This window comes from Xiphophorus hellerii, chromosome 18 (genome assembly GCF_003331165.1).
Source record: "Xiphophorus hellerii strain 12219 chromosome 18, Xiphophorus_hellerii-4.1, whole genome shotgun sequence".
NCBI classification, from domain to species: Eukaryota; Metazoa; Chordata; class Actinopteri; order Cyprinodontiformes; family Poeciliidae; genus Xiphophorus; species Xiphophorus hellerii.
The window spans coordinates 34497902-34520173 of NC_045689.1; the positions used below are offsets into that span (position 1 = coordinate 34497902).

General features: G+C 38.7%; 1 protein-coding gene and 1 long non-coding RNA gene across 6 annotated transcripts in view; both read left to right on the forward strand.

Annotated features, from left to right (window-relative positions):
- zbtb44 (zinc finger and BTB domain containing 44) overlaps positions 1–5243 on the forward strand; it is a 59361-nt gene extending 54118 nt beyond the window's left edge. For 4 of the 5 annotated variants that reach the window (XM_032590263.1, XM_032590262.1, XM_032590264.1 and 1 more), the window contains one exon: positions 2915–5243. In XM_032590263.1, coding sequence (XP_032446154.1) covers positions 2915–3305 — 391 coding nt within the window. In that variant the 3' untranslated portion in view covers positions 3306–5243. The remainder of the gene's footprint in view (positions 1–2914) is intronic. The other variant, XM_032590265.1, reaches the window with a different exon arrangement.
- A 10952-nt stretch (positions 5244–16195) lies between these two features.
- On the forward strand, positions 16196–19652 carry LOC116737230 (uncharacterized). Its single transcript, XR_004342752.1, has 2 exons — positions 16196–16734; positions 19031–19652. It is a non-coding gene; the product is annotated as an uncharacterized LOC116737230 (long non-coding RNA).
- Positions 19653–22272: the final 2620 nt, after the last annotated feature.

Consider the following 22272-nt stretch of genomic DNA (forward strand, 5'->3'; position numbering starts at 1 on the left):
AAGTCGTAGCATCGGGCAGATGAAATGGGCATATTCCATATGTGAAACAGTATTCCATGTTTTCCGATGAGGCACCAGCTGCTGTGTTTTTAAAAAAAAGGGATTTCAAACATGAGAACAATGTCAGGACCAGCTGTTATACTGAAACTGAGCAAACACAGGCTTTCACATTATCGTATTCATGTCTCTTTTAGTCTTCAGCTTCTTGTTAGTGAAAACAGAAACCTACGGTGGCCCAGAAGGGTCAACAAAATGCATAGACCACAACAAAAGTTATTGTAGCAAGTTTTTTCTAACTTTTATTTTAGCATAAATTTCAAGGTGACTTTTGTTGTTACGTTGTGGCTTTTGCTGAACTTTAGGTAGAAACCAGTAGTCAGCTTCTGGAAACAAGCTACTCCTGCTCCACCAATAACCTAATCTGTCTAAAATTTCTTGGCAAAAGTCAAGTGAATTGGAACGCTTTTCTGACCTCCTCTATAATATTGTGTATTAGTTATATTACCAAAACTTTAGCAAAGTTAGATAAATGCATTTAATTTGATTATCACTCCAGCTACAGATAATCACTAACAGGTTAAAAGTCTATTTATAATATGGCTGCACAACATCACAGTAATATTGCGATATTACTGTGATGTTAATATCGCAACATCACAGTTGCAATATTAACTGTGATGTTGTGCAGCCATATTATAAATAGAATACTATTTATAATATAAACTGTATATTATACAGTTTATATGCTGTAAACTGTATATAAACTGTCTCTGCTGTAAACTTATATATAAGTTTACAGCAGAGACAGACAACATCAAATTGTATATTATTGTCAGGGTAAAGTATAATGGTGATAAGGATTAGTAATCTTGTTATAATAACCACAACCTGTATGGTGGTTTTTGCTAACCCAGAAATCTGACTGATTGGGATGGCTGTGGTCATCTTTGTCATCTCTGAACTGAACATATTGTTTAATATGAAAAGTGTGCTTTCAAAGTGTCAAGAAATACTCCACATCAGTCAGGACTTTATAATATTAATATTATGTTGATTATAAAGTTGTTATGTATTGTCATGTTTTTGGAATAAATTTACCAGCCTGAAAGGATCCATCACTAATACTGTCAAACAGTGTAATCAGTGTGTTCTACTGGAACAAATTCTCTGTGCTCTGATTATGTCTGGTTCACATAGCAACATTTAAGGATAAGGATAATAAGTTTATCTGGTTCTACAGATTTCACTCCCCCACATTCAGCTATCAGTTGGGAAATCTTGCAAAACCTCACAGGACCAAACGTGAGTTCAGTGTAAACAAATGTGGCCGATTGGGAAGAAGCTACAGCGATAGCTTGTGGATTATATTTAACAGAGAAAAAAAAACAATATAAAGATGTATTCAACGTCCACAGGATTTCAAGTAGACATGGCAGATATTTAGTCTTTGTTGAATTTTCGATTCTCCTGTTGTGTTTCCATCATTTTTGTTTCTGATTGGCTAAACGTCACATTCAACAAGTTGCGTTGTTTGTCTTCAGGGAACACCATACACGCTGCAATATTGGGATAAGATGATCCAGCATGTTGAATATTCCTGATTTAAACATGAGCATTCCTGAATGGACCAGATCTGTTAAGATTCCACACATGGCAGGAAGAAGATCTCTTAACATTTCCGTAGTCTTAGCGTGACGCTCAGGAGAAACGGGGGGTGATGGTGGTGGTAAGGGGAGAGAAATGTTCTGTCAGACTGTTGATTCCTGAAACAACACACAAAAAAAAAACTAGTGAAAGCATGCATGAGGTTAGTGCCACCCCGCCAGACTGCGCACCGGGCAAAAAACTTGTGGGGTCCAAATGACTTTATTTGAGAAATATTTATTTTGGATGTAAAGACAATACAGTAATAATACTGTTTGGTTTTTAGAAATTAAAATAAAATATTGTCACATGGACGTCGCCATGTTGTTTACACTGTAATGCATTCTGTGTAAATGACATTCGTCTGCTAAGTCCTGATAGCATAACTGCCTACATCCAGGAAATTATGCTATTAGGTTGACGATGGGGTCCATTACACTAGCTCTGTGCAATGTAAACAGTGATGAGTAACATCTTTAAGCCTTTTCAAATTGAACCGGAGCTCATTGAAATGGCAATGTAGAAATCACAAGAGGTGATGAAGATGAGCAGGACAAATGGAGGAAGAGGACAGAGTTGGCTGAAGAAGCTGGTGCTTGCTGCTGCTGCCCTCAGCTTCATAAATAAAACAATGAATGACACGTAGCTCTGGTCGGACTGTGTGATCCGGTAAGTACTTCTGTAGCTCTGTGTCCAGTCCGGTCTTTCGTTAGGTAGCACCTGTTTGGAGTCCGATCTTCTGTCCAGTGTCAGCTCTGGTGGCAGTAAGTACTGAATGATAAACAATAACTCAGGTAAAGTTAGCCTTCCTGTGTTTACTCTGTAGATTCAAGTACAGAATGGACCAAAACGCATCATCAACCCAGCATGCATTGTGCAGGTGAAAAAGCAGCGACTTCCTTGGGTGAAAAATATAACGAAAGATATAAAATTTTAGAAGTAATTTTGAGTTTTTATGCATCACAAATAGAATTTTGTAGTTAATAGGAAAATGACAAAATATTTAGGCCAGCATGTTCAACTTACTGTGGATCCCTCTAAGACTGCAGGTTAGGGTTATCTTAAGAGCCATCCTGATTATCAGGTCATTCTTAAGATTGTCCGAAGAGGGAAAATCTTGCTGTGTGAACCAAGCATTAGAGACTAATTTTCATTAAAACTAACAGTCTCCTCTACTTTTACTGGTGGAACTTTCCAGATTGCATCTACTGTTTGTGCCAAGGTAAGAATGAGAAGGCAGCGAAATCACATGTTCTCTTGGTCCTTTCAGTGATTTCCTCGTGCCCGACTACCTGAGCCAGGTACAGGAGGAGGAGGAGGCACTGGGAGTTCCATATGAGCTGGAGGAGTCCCAACATCACCCAGTTTACCTGGGCAGCACCTCCAATGTCGCCACCACCACCACTGCCTCGTCCTCTTCCTCGGTCCAAATGCCGGTCATCTCCCAGGTCTCCTCTTCCACACAGAACTGTGAAAGTTCCTCCGGCTTACTTTCGCCAGAGCCCCTGGACCCCTTGGAAGCCCCAACCTCCAATAAAACAGACGCCGATGAAACGGCAGTCATGACGGAGAACAAGATGAGTGACGGTGTCAGGGGCAGTTCCCCAGAGGAGTTTGGAGAGGAGCAGCCTAAGGAGGTGGCTTCCATTACCATAGAGTGATCCAAGTCTTCTTCCTGCCCCTGATGTTGTATTTTGCACTCAGGTTATATGGGACTATAAGTCAAAATGATCTGAAGACTGAAAGAACTCGGAGATCCACAATGCAGCCCTTATCATATGGAACAATGGAAACGCTACAGAGTTTTCAAAAGATGCTGTTGATTTGATGGCATCGTTTTACATGCAAAAACCGCAGCACTTCTTCAGATTTCACACTAGTTCATTGGCTGGGGAATCCAGATCTCACAGCCTCCTTGCTCCCTGAAAGCCAGCAGTATTTGAGCAGTTTTAACAAGCCTGTTTTTTTCCCATATGACTTGAATGCAGCACCGTCTCAAGTCAGTGAAGTGTCAGCCAATTGGAGGTCTGTCCGTTCCAAGCCTTGCTCTACTTTTAGAAAGTGCCTGAGAGTTCACACTTTAGCATAGTCACATAGGAGAAATGAAGTGACAAATCAAGTCTTTGCAAACTGAGCTAAAATAGTCCTTGTATTACATTTGTAATAGTAATGCTAGTTTGTATGGGCAAAAACTGTGTTACTCATTTGGTGCCGTTGCTATTGGCAAATATTTCATGTCAATATTAATCTATCCTGCAATAGCTTGTACTGTACTTCTATATGAATGCTGTGTATGTTGAGTGTTGTTCTATGATGTGTGTGTATGTGCATTTCTATGACCAGTATGAACACAGTTCATTTCCTTTTTTAAATGTTTCATACTTGAACTGTACTGACAAAGTATTCCCTAAAGTTATCTGTGCAGTGGCAACACTTTCTTGACTGGCTCCACAGTTTGACTTGTCAGTGAACACTGTTGTGAAATCCAACTCTGGTTCTACTCAAAAGCAAAATTCTCTGTTTCCAGACCCCTTAAATCCAGGGTCAAAGAAAAGATGGACAGTTTAGGGTTACTTCATAAATAGGCATGGTGTTATGTGGGATTCTCATGGCGTAAAAAAATTCCTGATATTTACATGGAGAATTAGAACCAAATGTCTGGGATCTGATCAAATTGGTTTTATTGTGAAGGAATGGCAACAACCCCTACGACTTTTCAAATAACAGAATATGGATTATTACAGCTATATTTTATCTATAACATTCATTCAGTGTCACAGTTTCATTTTGATCCATTGAAAACCATAGAAGCAGCACGATGAACATGTTAGCTAGCTTTTGCTAGCCTTTGTGCACTTATTGATCCCAGTAACTAGCTCATACCTATTTCCAGCTGCAGGTATGTATCACTAAGTTCACCCTAAATATGTAATCACTTACTATTTTACTCCAACTGAAGCTCAGCCACTTTTTTTTGTCACTGTTGTTTGCAGTTGCTTGATTATCAGTCGGTACATTGCTGATGTCCGAGATTGCAATGTACCAACATTATGCATAACAACAATGTTATGCATGATGTTGTTAGCATTGTTATGCTAACATAACATTGTTGTTATGTTAGCATAACAACAATGCTAACAAATGCATTATGTTAAGCATATTGCATTTGAGTAATGGTTCCTCTTAGGTAAAACATGGCAGGTTTTTTTGTTTGTTTATTTTACTTCCAGCAGAGACAAATATGTTTTCAGTTGTTCAATTTCACAGTTACAAGTCTCTGTAGTGTTTGACATTTTATATTTCTGCATTCATGGATTTTTTTTTTCTCTCCAAAATGATCCACTTTTTGTGGGATGAGTTAGTTCCTGCTTTGGGGATGTTTTAACAAGTTATCTATTTAGTCAAACTGTAAGTACATGTAGTTTTGAGGCTGTTATTTTTGGTTTGGATCAGGGCTCAAAAATTAATTTTTCATAAGCTTCCAATGTGAAAACTTCAGAAATTGCTTTATATGTTAATTTATAAGTTAGATTTGAAGATTTCTATGATCAGAAATTTCTTCAAATCATTGAAGACAGGTAACTTGCAAGACACAAGGATAAACTAATACACAATGATTGCATTTGTAAGAAAATGTTCATTCATGAGTGAGAAATGAATGTTGGTAGGGATAAAATGGCATCAATCAAGAGCCTCATTTTAGACACATTATTAGGAACACCTGTGTTGTTGTGCAATCAAATATTGCCTCCAAGTTCAAGTAGATTATTTCAACATCAGTCACCTATTTACAATATAGAAAAAGAGAAGGGTAAAGATGTCTTCATTTCCTGTTTCAGTTTGATGCTTTTATGGGCATTTAACTGCAATATGTAGGATTCATTTTTGTCAGCTGGACCATCGTTAGGATTTACTGTAAGCAAGTCCCAAGACTGAGAGAAATATTGTGGTGACATTGCTTTAGCAATAGAGAAGCACTGAGCAGATTTAAGTCTTTCTTATTTGATTTGCAGTTTTTGTCAGATTTCAACCCTCTGAAACAGATTTTTCCTATTTGTTTTTTTTTTTGTTGTAAGAACAGCATTTAGAATCTTGTTTTACTACAAGTCCTGCTGTAAACGGCCATGTTTTTAGTTTGTTTTACTTAGAAGAGCTGATTTCTCTGTGAGAGAGAGCTGTCACTGTTTAGCTGTTTTATTTTCAAACAAAGTGATTATTCATTTTAAAATGACTTTAGGATCTTATATTAGCAATTAGACTGGCTTGAGCAGTTAGAATTGTTAAAATAGAACGGACCCAACATTGACTGAAATTGTAAAAAGGGTTCAAATATTTCTGAATTCAGTATGTTCCATATAATATAGTTAGGAGTGCCAAATTACAATATATAAATAACTTATGAAATAATTATTTAAATCTGTCATTAATTTGATAAAACTGGAAATACATGCCTATATAATTAAATATGGGATGAATTATATGGGCCTCAGTTTAATTGTATTGAAGATATTTCTGCACTTTCCAGCAAAGATATTGACCTCACAGTTATATAGCTGGCATAGAAGAAGGTCTTAATTTGTTGCTTGAAGCAGCCAATCAGACGTCAGGGTCTCCAATGAATTCAAATGAAGTCTGTCTGTTTATTAGGATTCCATTGCTGTAACATGGCCAGTCTTTCTGGGGTCCACATGATAAAAAAAGTATTTATTACAAAAGCAGTTCTATACATTCAACATAATATTAGGAACACAGCATATTAATTAATAAATGTACAGTTATAACACTTTATGTAGTAAAAATAATTAAACAGGGCTATTTAAAAAGCTTTTGCATTTGTTATATTTATAACAGATGAAAGAAGTGAGTTCCATGTTTTCGTTCCTCTAACTGTCTTTTGTCCAGCATTCCTGTTGCTTCGTGGAAGAGAAACAACTTTTAAAAACATGCCTTGTATTAAAATTGTGTAAAATTTGGTTAAGCGAAAGTTAATTGTATAAAATTGGGCTGCACAGTGGTGCAGTTGGTAGCATTGTTGCCTTGCAGCAAGAAGGTCCTGGGTTCGAATCCCGGTCTTTCTGGATGGAGTTTGCAGGTTCTCCCTGTGTGTATGCGTGGGTTCTCTCTAGGTACTCCGGCTTCCTCCCACAGTCCAAAAACATGACAGTCAGGTTAATTGGTCTCTCTAAATTCAATTTAGGTTTAGGATGATTGTTTGTTTTGTCTGTTTCTGTGTTGCCCTGGTGACCTGTCCAGGGTATACTCTGTCTCTTGCTCACTGACCGCTGGAGATGTGCACCAGCATCCCTCCTAACCCCACTAGGGACAAGGTTGTAAGATAGTGGATGGATGGATGGATGGATATATAAAACAATTGGTATTTTATAAAAAGCATAAGACAGCAATGTCTACCTTATTTTTAAACAAGGGCCATTCTGATGCTTTTTGCATCCTGATATTTGTGTATTTCATCAAGAATAGTGCTGTAGCCAATGTTACATGTTTTAACTTAAATTTTATATAACTGTTTAGTGCATTATTTTATTTATTTTTCTTTTTAAATAAATTAATTAAATAATTATTTCATAGGTCATTCTCCATAGTTACTACTTCCTTTGTCTTTAGTGCAACCTGATAGCTCTTGGGTTTGGTGTGTTCACTGACCAGTGAAAGGTTGGAATTTTGAGTTTCTGACCCTGTGCATCTATTGTATTTATGGAGCAGCTGGTGCATGCTAATGTATGGGTGTGATTACTGAGTACATAAAGCCGGAGCTGGTTTCATGTTTTATAACAGCGTTCTGTTTGTGTTGCTGTCCTGCTCATGTGGGTAGCGGTGCCTGTGTCTGGAGGAGGGAATGACCCCCATGGTGATTCTCCATGAATGAAATGCTACTGACAGTGACTCTGTTTCTCGTTCTTGTTTTGAGATTAGTTCATTCAGTGTATGACATAGGTGCTCACATACAGGGTTGATTGTAGAGGTTGGCTTCAATAGTGCTGTTATGGCCACGTCCTGAAACCAGTCAAAACTGGTGGTACCTTGTGCCATCCTCACAGTCACTTTTTTTGGTGTTTGTTTTAAATGTGCCATTTGCCCTTTATATCTGGGTAGAAATATTTTTTTTTTAAACGGGACCAAATGTTCTCTTTCTCATTGGGGATTTGCCATGGCAATCAGTTATTGCACATGATGGAAGAAAAAGATAATCATTCTAAGTAGTTCATGCTGTTCAGCATAGGGGTCCTGCTGTTGTGGCTCTTAAAACACTGTATGGTGTTGTGCATTTAAGAGGCTAGCCTTAGTAAATGGACCTATTTTCTCTAGTTGCACAATATCACAATGTAAAAAAAAATCTATCCTCCTTGTATGTCATGCTTTTCAGTTGTTGTGCTTTGTGTCTGTATTCTTATTCTAACATTTTTTGTTGTTGTTTTAAATGATGAAACGCTGCTGTTTGTTGAAACGCAAAAGTGCCCAAAATATTTTTGTGAACCGATGGCGTGCAATAAATGGATCGGTGTTGTTTCGATCTTTGTCTTTGGAAGTATATATATATATATATATATATATATATATATATATATATATATATATATATATATATATATATATACAGTACAGACCAAAAATTTGAACACACCTTTTAATTCAATGAGTTTCCTTTATTTTCATGACTATTGACATTGTAGATTCACACTGAAGGCATCAAAACTATGAATAACACATGTGGAAATATGCACTAAACAAAAAAGTGTAAAACAACTGAAAATACCCCTTATATTCTAGTTTCTTCAAAGTAGCAACCTTTTGCTGTGATTACTGCTTTGCACACACTCTGCATTTTCTTGATGAGCTTCAAAAGGTAGTCACCTGAAATGGTTTTCACTTCATAGGTGTCCCCTGTCAGGTTAATAAGTGGGATTTCTTGCCTTATAGTCATGAAAATGAAGAAAACCCATTGAATTAGAAGGTGTGTCCAAACTTTTGGTCTGTACTGTATATATATACAGTATATAATCCAAAGGAATGTAAGATTCTGTTTTTCAATCATATGTGACTGAAGGTGCGCCGCACAAGCAGAAACCCCCTGATTTTTTTTGATCTGTGAAACAAGGAACACGGCTTTGTTGCTGAGCAACTGGTTCTCTTCAGCTCCGAAGCATTTTGTATTTTGAAAGTTTGCATGTTCATATTGTTCTGTGAAGTGACAGAGAGTATGTGTTGAGTTGGTAGCGAGGCCTTATGACTCTTCAGCCAGTGTAGCTCTGATATGGACAGCATGCCCTCTTTTATTCTGTACATTATCCCTTTTTATGTGCAATGTTTTGAAAATCTCTTGATTACATATAGGACATGCCTTCTCAGTGTACACTTGATGTGGTATACATGCTCCAGTCCATATGGTTTATTTAACAGTAGGAAAATTCAGTAAAAGCTCCACATGATGACATCTATTTTTGGTGACTTTTTTTGTATTCTAGTTGCTATTTTAAGGCATCTTTGGATATTCTTGTTAAATGTGAATGGGCCACTTTAGTCTTTGTATGTATGGGAGGACCTTGGTAGTCTTCTTTTTGTGACTGTCTGCAGTGTTAGTATATATATTAATATATAAATGTACAGTATATACACTCATACTATGTTGGATATTCTTTATGCAGTAGACTACTTGGTTTCAACCTGCTTTCTCACAGATGTTGTGTTTTGCGTCTTTGATACCGTATTTCAACAATGTTTTGGAGAACCTGTACACAGATGTTTCAGCTAATTCTAGACTGTATTAAGTGTTTTAACTGGATCATATTTCATAGTTGACAGTGAGAAAATCCAGCAAAGGCACTCTTTATGGAAGAGTTTATGGTTGTTTCAAATTTTTGCTATTGTTCTGGCTTTGCAGTCTTGTTGTTCTTATAAAAAAGAGCTGTTTTTGTATATGTATAACATGTAAATAAAATGACCTGAGTCAGAATAAAAAATCTGTTTCCATGAAGATTTCTTTAGTCCTTAAGTGTTAAGTGTCTATTATTTATATGTATTAAATATGCCTAAGTTTTGTCACATGCTCAACCACAACCCTTAATATATTTATTGGGATTTTACGTAATAGATCCAACACCAAGTAATGTAGAACTGTGACGTGGAACAATAGGATCCATAACTTGATAATAAATAAATCCATTGACAGGTGTCTTTGCATCCTTAAAAAGTCTGAAATCCATGTACCCAAAATTAAGCCTTTAAAATGTCTTAAATTTAAAAATGGACCTTTAATGTCTTAATCACAGGTCTTAAATTTTGTGTTGACATAGCTATTTAATCTGTATGTTCTATGTATTATTTTTTCTAGTGGCATTTTCTGTAAGGCAAAAGTTTGAGTCACCCTCATACTTATTGTGACTTGAGGCAGTTGAAGCTACCGCTAACTCACTGCAAACATACCCTTGCTATTTAGTCAGCTAGCACTTTTGCAGCTATCATTGGTAAGTGCTAAGTCTGACCCACTGGCTGGAAGAAGTTGTGGACATGTAGGTCTTAAATTCCATTAATAATTGTCTTAATTTGACTTGGTGACTGTGACAGGCGTTCGCGGCCCTTAGTTGATTCTCTGTTGCACCAAATTTAATTCATTAAACAGAGCTGGTTCTGTTGGACCTCAGTGCAGCTTTTGACACTGTTGACCATGACATATTACTGAATCGATTGGAGAGTTGGGTCGGACTCTGGTCCAGTGCTTAACTGGTTTGAATCTTACATAAAGAACAGGGATTTCTTTGTTTCCATTGGAAACTTCTCATCTAAGAGGTCAAGGGTCACATGTGGGGTACAGACTGAGTATGGAAATATACTGAGAAGGAACCGTCGACATCTGCTTAAAGTTCCACTCATGAAGATAGAGGAACCAGAGAACCACCACACTGATGGACTCAATGCAAAGAAATACTGAGCAAATATCAACAAGCATACAAAGAGCATGGTACAGGATAAAAACAACTTCTGTACCTCAGGGATAATGCACAGAAGACCAGCCACACAAACAAAAAAACCAAAGAGACTGATAGAAGAATGTTAAAGATGTTCCTTTGAATGCAGAAGATTAGTAGTTAAAAGATGCTAATATAGAGATTAAAGAAAGATGGGCTAAGCGTTACTTACCCATCGCTCCGATGGTAGAGGACGGACAAATATTACCCGTATTCTCAAGACAGGTATGAATATAAAGGGTAAATTTTTATTCATAAAATGAACTGTTTTAAACAATTTCTAAGTAATGTCGGAGAGCATATTGTGCAGGGTGTACTAAAATGTTTGAACCAATGAAGAGTTGAGTCTAAAAACCTATAAATAGGGGGGGAAACCCAACAAAGACATGAAAGAGGACTTGAGGGGCATCACAAATCATTCAGTTGATCAGTTATTTATTCATCAGTGTATCATGCTAGCATCATGCTGTGAAGATGCTTTTCTGCAGTCTGATCTGGGTGACATAGAAGATAAGATGAGAGCAGTCAAATATTCAATTCAATCAGTTTTCTATAGCGCCAGTTCACAATACATGTTTTGAGACATAAAATTATTATAAATTCAATCATACACGCTGTTACATTGATCCAAGTTATCAACAGTACAGTATGCGCAGTTAATAAATCAAATTAGTTTACAACATTTTTAATCTAAGGAAACCCAGCAGATTGCTACAAGTCATTGACATCATTCATTCCTGCACGAAGCAACAGGAGACAATCGTTTGTGTTGTGTGGAAAAACTTCCCTTTCATAAGAAGAAACCTCCAGCAGCTGGAGGGTTAAACAGTTAAATCTATTTGAAACTTTGCCAAAAGAGTAGAAATCGAGCAAATATTGTTGCTTCACCTACTCCTCCTATGGTAGTCTCAGACACACCACATCAACCTGGGGATCTCCACCCTCCACCTCCTGTGGGTCACACAGTTAAGCTTTGCTTTTATGTCTTTATTATTTAGTATAATTTGTAATAGGAAAAAAGCAGGTCTAATCCACACATTACGCGAATGGTACCTGTATTTGTGTGGTTCAGGTTTGCGCTGGTTTTGTGCGACATGTACATGATGTGCGTTGGTGATGTGGCTCTGTTCTTGTGGGTCAGGTGGTACAGTGATAGTATTGTGCGTACCCTCTGATAATATCCTACAGGCGCCCCTGGCTGTAACTGACAGGGTTTGAGAAGACGGAGCAGAGACAAAAAGAAACAGGATTGTGTCAGTGGTCATAGATATAGAGAAACAAAGCAAACAAAGGCTGGAGGCTAATCATTAGTGGGAAAAGTTAGAGCCACAGTGCAAACACATGGTGGTTGAATAATACAGAGTGTAGGATGGAAGCCATGATTCTGTACTCTGTACTCCAACAACACCCCCACTCAGACAGCATATATTACCTTCATTACAGCCCCTCTGTGTAATCCATGGCTCTTACTTCATCCCTTGTAAACTTTTACTACAGAGACTGAAATGTGTTTGCAGATGCATTAAGCGCTTGTTTAAATTTTTTGGTTTATCTCTTGGAAACGAAGAGCCCGAAGGCAGGTTTCAGACAAACTAGATGCAGCCGTTTCTGAGGACAGTGATAATACTGTGGCGAGTCTTGCTGCCAGGAAAAATAAAACACACTGCATGACTAATACACTTGTCATACATTCCCAATCAATGGTGGAGTTGGATTTAATGGAACATTCCACATCTCCCATCCTTGCCAGATTCATTAGTTGTGTGTGTCTATAGAAAGTATCCAGCCCGGTTCTTGAAGCACTGACCCTGTGAAGTATTAGCCTTTGTTCACCTGACAACCTGCAGGCACACCTACATTGAAGACACTTGTTGTTTTCCAAAGCTTGGGGACAGGCAATGACAGCTCCCTGAAAACCTCTGATGGGAATGATTTCTGCATTTTCCTCTTGTTTACATCTGCCAAAAGATTCACCAGACCAAGTAAGTAATGAAAGTAATAAAGACATTTATTCACCCTCCCATAAAACCACTTAAGGTACTGTTTAAATGAAATGTCTCAGAGCTGCACTATATTTGACTCTTTTAGCTGCAGTGTATCTGTCCTGCAGCATTAGAAAAGCCTTGATTAAATCACCCAGGTTTTATCTTAGTGTAAATTAGTTCATCTTTAACAGTCAAATGAACATTGAGGCAGTAGTTTTTATCTTGTAGAATTGCTACAAGATAAAATCCTCCCATGACCATGGGAGGATAAGGATTCAGGCACGTGCAGAGAGCGATGGTGAAGGGGGCTTGATGTTGTACAACATCTATGTCGTCAAATTTCTACCTAGCTCCTGCCACTCCAGTCAGGCATATTTCAGCAGTGACTGCAGAGTGAACCTGTGAACACATTAAGGAGTGCAACAGGGCTGACAATGAAGAGTGACAATCGGAAAAAGAAATCCACCCCACAAAGCCCAGGCAACCAAAACAACCTCTGTGGTGCTTATTACAGTTGAACAGTCAGGGAACAGAAAAACCTGGTCTGAAGGTCTGTCCCAGACAGACCTTATGAGGCACGCTATCCGATGCCTCATAATTTAAATCTCCCTATTGGTCTCTCACATCCAGTAGATAAATGCACAGCGGAGCAGCTCTAGCTCTTCATGCAAGGCTGGCCCAAGATAATATGAGGCAGAATCTGATTTAGGGGCCTCTACCCACTAAAAACATCAGCATCACTAACAGTGTTTAAAAACAGATTTAATGAAGTCACTGAGAGGTTGCCCAGGTTAATTGGCATCCATCCATCCATCCATCCATCCATCCATCCATACATACATACATACATACATACATACATACATACATATATATATCCCGAGTCAGGTTGTGGGGGTAGCAGCCTAAGTAGAGAGGCCCAGAATTCCCTTTCCCAAGCCATTTCTTCCACCTGAGAATCATATTCCCTCCAGTGTGACCGGGGTCTTACCCTGGGTCTCCTCCTGGTGGGACGTGTCCAGCAGCTCTACTCCCGGATGACTGAACTTCTCACCCTATCTGTAGGGAGAGCCCAGACACCCTACAGAAAAAAAGTAATTTTGGCCACTTGTATCTGTGACCTCGTTCTTTTGGACATGACCCAAAGTTCATGACCATAGATGAGGGTAGTAATGTAAAATTGGCAATCAGTCACTGATTATTGGCTGTTATTTGCTGTGATTCATTTGTGAACAAATCCAGCTCAAACACAAAGATTACAGATAATACCATATTGTAGCTAAGGTAACACAACACAACAATCAATCAGTTATTACAACTAAACCTTAGAGATCAGGCCTGAAATCTGGGAGTAGTGATGAACTCTGTCTTTATGTGGCTCTGAAGGTTCTGGTCAGTCTCAAAGTCGGCCTTCTATCACCTGAAGAACATCTAGAGGACTAATGTCTCAGTGAGATCTAGAGAAACTCATCCAGGTGTTTATCTTTAGTGGCATTGATCACTGCAACAGAGTCTTCACAGGTCTGTCCAACAAATCAAGCTTACAGCTGCAGCTGGTCCAGAATGCTGCTGCTGATGTTCTCACTAAAACCAGGAAGATAGAGCACATAACACCAGTTTTAAGTCCTTCTTCTGTGGCTCCCAGTAGCTCAGAGAATAGACTTTAAAATACTGTTGTTGGTTTACAAATCACTGAACGGCTTAGCACCACAATACGTTAACGATCTGCTGTTGTTGTATCAACCTTCCAGGCCTCTCAGGTCTTCTGGTTCTGGTTCTGGTTCTGCTCTGCATCCCCAGAACCAAACATGGAGAAGCAGCTTTCAGCATCTATGCACCACAAATTTGGAACAAACTTCCAGAAAACTGTAAAACAGCTGAAACACTGAGTGCCTTCAAATCTCGACTACAAACCCACCTGTTTAGAGTTTTATTTGAAACATAATCAACTACAAATTTAATGACAACAATTGGCTTAATGTCATGTTTTGATTGTTGATTCTATGTTACATGACTTTGTGTTTTTGTGGTTTTATGATGTAAAGCACTTTGAAATGCCTTGCTGCTGAAATGTGCTATAGAAATAAAATTTGATTTTGATTTGATTGATCAAACTATCAAGATATTTCTGTGCACCTTTATAAAGTAAACTTCCTAATTAAATCCTACAATTATAATTTTTTTATTTATCTTTGCTGAAAGGATTAATAAAAGTTAGTAGCATTGTAATTCTCAAACAAATCCTAGATCTGTCAGAGGTGCTAGCATCAACAAATTATCTAGAGTTAATTCCTCTAAGCTTTGTTGATTTTTAAAGCAGCCTGCAGCCAAGTTGCTATGGATGTTAAACAGTCAGATATTATTAGGGTTTATTTAGTAAAATAGCTGCAAATAAACCCAGTGACCGACCGACCGTCCGTCCGTCCGTCCCTCCCTCCCTCCCTCCCTCCATCCCTCCATCCATCCATCCATCCATCCATCCATCCATCCATCTATCTATGATTGGTGTAACAACTATAGTCTCAAATCAACATGTCCCTCCAGCTCTGTCAGCAGTAGAAACGCCTCGACAGCAACATTATACCTGTTGGGGAAAACTTAGACTACCTTTGCTTTGCATTGTCCCCACATGATGACAATGCTACAGTATGATCCGATTAAATATTAGATTTTAGATTAATATGAGTTAATGTACTCTTTTTTAACTTTGAGCACCTTGCCCCTCCAAAGGTCTCACACAGCCTCTCACTGGTTGCTGTGGTGTCCTTCCAGTCATCTTTTCAGTCCTTTGACCTCATGTGTTCTTTATTTCTCATGATCAACTGAAAGGTCCGAACTTGGCGTTAGGGAACTGAAGTCAAGCTACACTGTTACACCCTTTGATGCACCCCAGGAGGCATTCATAAACCTATAAAATACTGGTGGTAATATGGTTCTGATAATAAAAATGAGTCCATTGTGTACAAAGACTAGAGGCATTACAAGATCCTCTAGTGGCATTGCCCTCATCCAGTCCTCAAGACTGTCTTTAGATGCCTCCTGCATCCATATAAAATGGCTCATCAGCATGTGAATATTATAAGATGGCACCACTACCTGTGTGACATACTTTGTTAGCACACCGAAGATGGTTATTGTGGCACTGTATTGTGAAAAGATTTTTTTTTTAATCACCAAAGCATCTTCTGTGCCCACATTCTCACCACTATCCCAGTATGGGTTGGACTCTGCCAGCACTGGCTCTGGTCACCTATCCCATTTGTGATGAACAGAGAATGATGTCTAGCTTGGGAACCTAAGGGTGTATGGAGGAATTTTTCTGCCATAATCAAAGAGCATACACTTTCAGTCTGAAAGCAGGATTTAATGTCTTTTCTTCTCAAAACTTTTAATACTTTTTTTTTTTACTGCCCCGCAAGGGGTCTTTTTGTGGCTCTAGTGTCCCTTTTTCAAAGTAGGCTGACAGGAAAGGGGGAAGGAGAGGGGGGAAGACATGCTTAAACGTCGTCGGGTCCGCGTCGAGGCTACGTTTTGCCTGAATGTGGGTCGCGCTAACCCCTCCGCCACCACGGCACGCCCCAACATTTTATACTTTTGCTTACATTTTCATTTTGAAAGCAGTACTGCATGTCTTTCTCCTCAAAACTTGTAATGATTGCACTCAAAACTTCTCCTCATGCTCAGACTTAGTCTCTGTTCGCTTAAGAAAACATAGAATCACCTTTTGGCACAGTCGCCTGGCAACCTTTCAGCCAATAGAATGAAAGTGTTGTACTGGGTGCATTTGTTTCCTTATAGCAGGTGTGTCTGTGTGGTTACTATCAATTGTAGCGACCCGCACCTGGGAGAAACAACGACGGGAGAAACAACCACTGGGAGAAACAACGACGTTAGCTTTCTGCTCTGTAGTACATTAAACATCCACCAGCAGAGCTACTGGTCGCTAACAGCTACTGATCTTAGGCAGGAGTTTGTCTGTCTGTCTGTCTGTCTGTCTATCTGACCTTTGGTTGGATGAACAGACAGACAGACAGATAGATAGAATGTCGGGAATATTTTGGTTGGGTGAACAAATCCCCCCCGCCTCCCCAGCCTCCAGGTTGTACGTTACGGCCCTGCGGTTGGTGTCAGAGCGCAGCGCTCCTCCTGCGGCTCCACAATTCAGATGGCTGCTGCACAGATTTGTGACACTTATCTTAACATTAATAATTATAATAGCGTTTAGTTGCACAACTTTACAGACTCGTTCATTCATGCTTGTTTTCACGTTTATTGCGCTGTTCATATTAGTCTCGATGTTTCCAATGTTCTGGATAGCTTGACGTGATTGACAGGTAATATATTAACTTGACATTAACAAAAACACAGCGGGACGGATCATCCGGGAAATGATGGACAGGGAGAGCCTGACTAAAACTAATTGGAGATCAGACACATTCTGGGGTTTATGTCTGCTTATTTCCAAGCCCAAATGAGCAACTTCACGTTCAAAAACCAGCGACTCATTAAATTTGCTAGCTACTTAAAAAAAATAAAAGCCCACAGCCGCTTACAATAATCGGACTTGGCGACAGAAACTCAAAATAGTTACTGTTTTTCTACCAACAAAATGAGCATCTCCCTCTTCCCTCCATTGTTTACATTTTTGTCGCTGCTGATACTGTCGCATAGAAACGGCGATCACTCGACAAGATGCGTAAAGGAAATAAAATTAAATTCCAAAAAAAAATAGTAACGCACAGTAATGCAAAATGATTTTGATAAGCAACTGTAGTCTGACTACTGGATATGAAATAGCAACGTGTTAGATTACTCGTTACTGAAAAAAGTGGTCCGACGTCAGTAACTAATGTTTAATTTCTTACTAAGTAACGCGTTACTGACATCACTGGTAGCCACATAGGCACACATTCTAGAAGGAAACAAATGCACCCAGTACAACACTATAGGGTTACCCTAGACTGAGAGGTTGGCTAGGCTAGTTATTTTCAGAAATAACTTGAATCTGACAAAGGTATTAATGAATACAAATTCTATTTAAATGAACAAACGAAAATCAGATATTGCTTTTCAAACATGCTTTAAGAAAATTATTTTAAAAAATAAACTCATGAAACAGACCTGGGCAAAAATAATGGTACTCTTAATAATTTGTTTCACAACCTTTTGAGGCAATCACTGCATTGAAGCGATTCCTGTAACTGTCAATAAAACTTTAGCACCTCTCTACAGGTATTTGGGCCCACACCTCATGAACAAACTGCTCTTGTTGTCTCAGGTTTGTAGCCTTTTCCAGACGGCAAGTTTCAGCTCCTACCAAAGATGCTCAATAGGATTCAGGTCAGGGCTCATAGAAGGCCACTTCAGACGAGCCCAATGTTTTTCTCTTAGCTATTCTTGGGTGCTTTTAGCTGTTATCCTGTTGCAAGGTCAATGTCCTGCGACTGAGACCAAGCTTTCTCACAATGGGCAGCACATTTCTCTCTACAATCCCTTGATAGTCTTGAGATTTCGTTATATGCAGCACAGATTCAAGACACCCTGTGCCGGATGCAGCAAAGCAGCCCCAGAGCCTCTTCCATGTTTCACAGTAGGGACAGTGTTCTTTTCTTGATATGCTTCATTTTTCTGTTTGCGAACATAGAGCTAATGTGCCTTACTAAAAAGTTAATTTTTTGTCTCATCTGTTCATAGGACATTCTCCCGTAAGCTTTGTGGCTTGTCAACATGTAGCTTGGCAAATTCCAGTCTGGCTTTTTTATGATTTGTTTTTAACAAAGGTGTTCTCTTTGGTCATCTCCCATTAAGTCCACTTTGACTCAAACAGCATCAGATGGTGTGATCTTACACTGATGTTCCTTGGGCTTGAAGTTCACCTTTAATTTCTTTAGAAGTTTTCTAAGGCTCTTTTGCTACCGTTTATATTATCCGTCTTTGTTTTGTTGTCAATTTTCTTCCTGCAGCCATGTCCTGGGAGGTTGGCTACAGTCCCATGGATCTTTGAATAATTTGTGTCTGTAGTCACAAACATCAAGCTGCTTGGAGATGGTCTTATAACCTTTACCTTTATATTTACTTGTTTATAATTAGGCTCGAGCAGCAAAGCGCTGTGAAGGCCTATTGTAATCGTACTGTTTCTTATTATTTTTCTGCCCCCCTAAAGAGGGGGCTTTATCATATTCAAAAACTGAAAGGCGTGACACCGTCTGCGGTGGCTAGCGGGCGGCGGTGCGGGAACCCCCGCGGTGGCCAATAGGCTGGAGCAGCGCTTGGCTGAGAGGCTGCGCGCAGCTTTAATTGTCTTTCTAATCTCTTGAGATATCTCTTTCCTTTGCGTCCTCTGGTCTATGTTGAGTGTGGTACACATCATGTCACCAAACAGCACTGTGACTACTTGTAGCCCTACTGACTGCTTACAAGAATGTAGACACCTGTGATGTTAATTAGTGGGCACACCTTGATTTAACATGGTCCCTTTGGTCACCTTATTTTCAGGGGTACCATCATTTTTGTCCAGGTCTGTTTCCTGAGTTTGTTTTCTTTAATAATTTTGTCGAAACATGTTTGAAAAGCAATGTCTTACTTTCATTTGCTAATTTTCATAGAATTTTTATTCATTATTACCTTTGTCAGATTCAAGTTATTTCTGTGACCTTTCTGGGTTTTTCTTTCATTAACCGAGGGGTAAAAACTATTTTGTCCTCCTGTTTATATCGTCTTTTTAACTGGCCCAAACCAGCGCCTTCCTCACTCTTATTTTTCTGTATTTTTCAGCTGCTGCTGAGCAGTGTGACCCAAAGCTGACTGATAAGGGCTACAGCGAAACAGTCAAGAAGTGGCTACATTACACACCAGAGAGAGAGTGAGGCATAAAGGAACCAACATGACGCCAACCAGAGTGAAACTTGGGTTACCCCAACGCATACTGTTTCCCTGGTTCATACAGCACAATGCTGTTCTTCCATGTTGTTCTGACAGTCAAAACGGAGTCAAATATGTTTACAGATCTATCCCTGTTTTCTTAAATAAAATGTTATATTAATGCCATGTTGTCATTTTTAAGCTTGTAAACACATTTTTGGAACTATGGTAATACAAGATAATTATGAACGATATAATACCCATCGTCTGCCAGTAAAATGGTGTGTTTAACATCAGTGAAGAAACTTTTAATGGTATGTTATGATGTAGACATATCAGACTAAAATGTGTACATGAATCAATAGTTATTCCTTAACTTTGATTCAATATAAAAGCAACGCAAATGCAGATCTACATTCAGATGATTGTTGAATCAACATTGATATGGTGTCAGTTATGGTTGAAACCCTAACATTGATTTAACATGTGAGTCCCTTTCAATTTTGTTTCAATGTCAGGCTTCAAAGTATTTTCAATGTTTCTGCCTAACTATATTTCAGTGCTGATTTACTCATATTTTGCTATATGGGAAGCAGGTCAGACACTGTCAGACATCACTGTGGTGTAGATATTTTATGTAATCCCACTTCAGAAAACCCAAACTATGCCTTTTAATTCAGCTTCCACACCACAGAGTGGTTTCAATCAAGCATTGGTAATGGCAAAGGGAAAAGTTGATGCAAAAGAATCCAAGCTGAATTTTAATGAACTTAAATACCAACATGACAGCATAATTAGAAACACGTTTGTCTTTATCCTCACATTTAACCCATTTTTATCCAGCTCAGTTCCTCCCTTGTCATTCACACACTTGCTGCAATCTTTTTTTTCCAGGTGTAACAAGTATGGTATTTTGGGCATATTAGTGCAACACATATCACTTCCAGAACAAATGTTTCTTTATTTTCTGCTATTGACCTTGTAACACATTTTTGCTGATTGCTGATCAACAGACAACGCACAAGCCATGATGAAGACAAAACAGATTACTGGACGTTGCTTATGTGGAGCTTTTTCAGTACCGGTGACTCTTCAAAACAGTAAAACTTGATGGAGTGTTGCATCATGGTGTTCAGAGGTCAGACACCTCTTGCATAGTAGAAAAAAACATTATTTTGTGGTTGTCACACACCCTAAGACCCAGAAAGTGTGGTGTGCTTCAGTCTGCAGCCCCACTGAGGAAATACAAAGACTCATGGATAAATTAGAACCCACATTCACAGCAATTACAGCTGTGCAACCTCAATTTTTCACCCATTCTTTGCAAAATAGCTCAAACTGAACCAGACTGGATAAGGAACTGCAAATTTCAAGTCCTACCACAGATTTCCCATTATATTTATGTCTGGACTTTGATTTGTTTAGTCTGGAACATATTATTTGATCTAAGCCATTCCAATGCAGCTTCAGTGGTGTGTGTCGTCCAGTTGTGAGGTTAATTTGTCCCAGACTCAAATTTTTTGCAGTCTGCAAAAACACAAAATTGTACCCAAGTATTTGTGTCTAGTTTGTAGTACAAATAATAATTTTATTCTATTTCAGTGGACTTGAAATAGGACAAAACTAACTTATAATAAACTTTTCAACAAAATATAGGAGCTTGTTCTAAAATCATTTTTTAATATATATAAAAAGTGCTAGTTCCATCGGCAGATTATTTCACTTCTAAAGTGTGAAAATGCATAGATTTAGTTTGCCTCTGGTTTTGGAGGCAGCTTAACATAATTTTGCTCTTACTTTTTTACTTTCAGACAGCTGTTATGAACTGGAATCATGGCAACAATGTGTTGTTAATGTGCTGCTGATTAGCATCCCTTAGAGCTCAGATAATACCAGAACTACGATAACAAAGGAGTGGAAACTGAGGAGTTCCTGGATGCAGAGCAGGACCGGAGAGCAGAGACCGAAAGAGGAAGTTCAAAGCAACTCTTCCAAAAATAATTATATCTCTGACTCCCAACGTTTCTCTGCCCAGATTTCTATATGGCCACACACAGATTTAGAGAGATCCTTCCAGCAAACAGCATCACCATCCACAACGACTCTTTGAAGATACTTGGATGATATGAGTTATGACAACATTTAATTTCCTTTCGGGATGAATAAAACATTTTTTAAATTAATTTGGATCTACTCAGCTGAGCTCAATCTCTTTCCTCCTGGTGATTTATGAACTGCTAAGCCAGTTTAAAGACTCATCTTTAGGTTCTTTGCCATGATGGAATTGTTTTGTAAAAGCTAGTTGGAGGAACATCAGTTGGTACAGATGAGACATCACATCTCTGATGTAGAGATACTTCGTTGTGTTGCCTTTGTCATTCAATAGTTATTCCATTATGCTTTCTGGAAAACAACAGTACTGTAGCAATGTGGATGACATCACAGGCTGTGAACGATCAGCATTAAAGAATACATCATGACATGCTTCTAAAAGAGGTACAGAAATTACTTAACCCAATGGAAGGGTCTTGCTTGCATTTGTCTGTGACCAGCAGAGGTTTTGGTGATGACATCTCTGCTAATGCCTCTGCAGTGAGACATCAGCTTTAGTTAAAAAAGCTAATGTCTCACTACTGAGCTATTCCATTATTTCAAAGCAAGAATTATGATTGCAACAGTGCTGGGAGCAGGCTGCTGGCTGCTGGACGCCCAGATCCAAGTTGTGCTGTATTGTTTTTGAATGTTGCTAAGGACACTATCGCTGTCTGACAGGGAACCCGACATCAAATATCCATCTCACC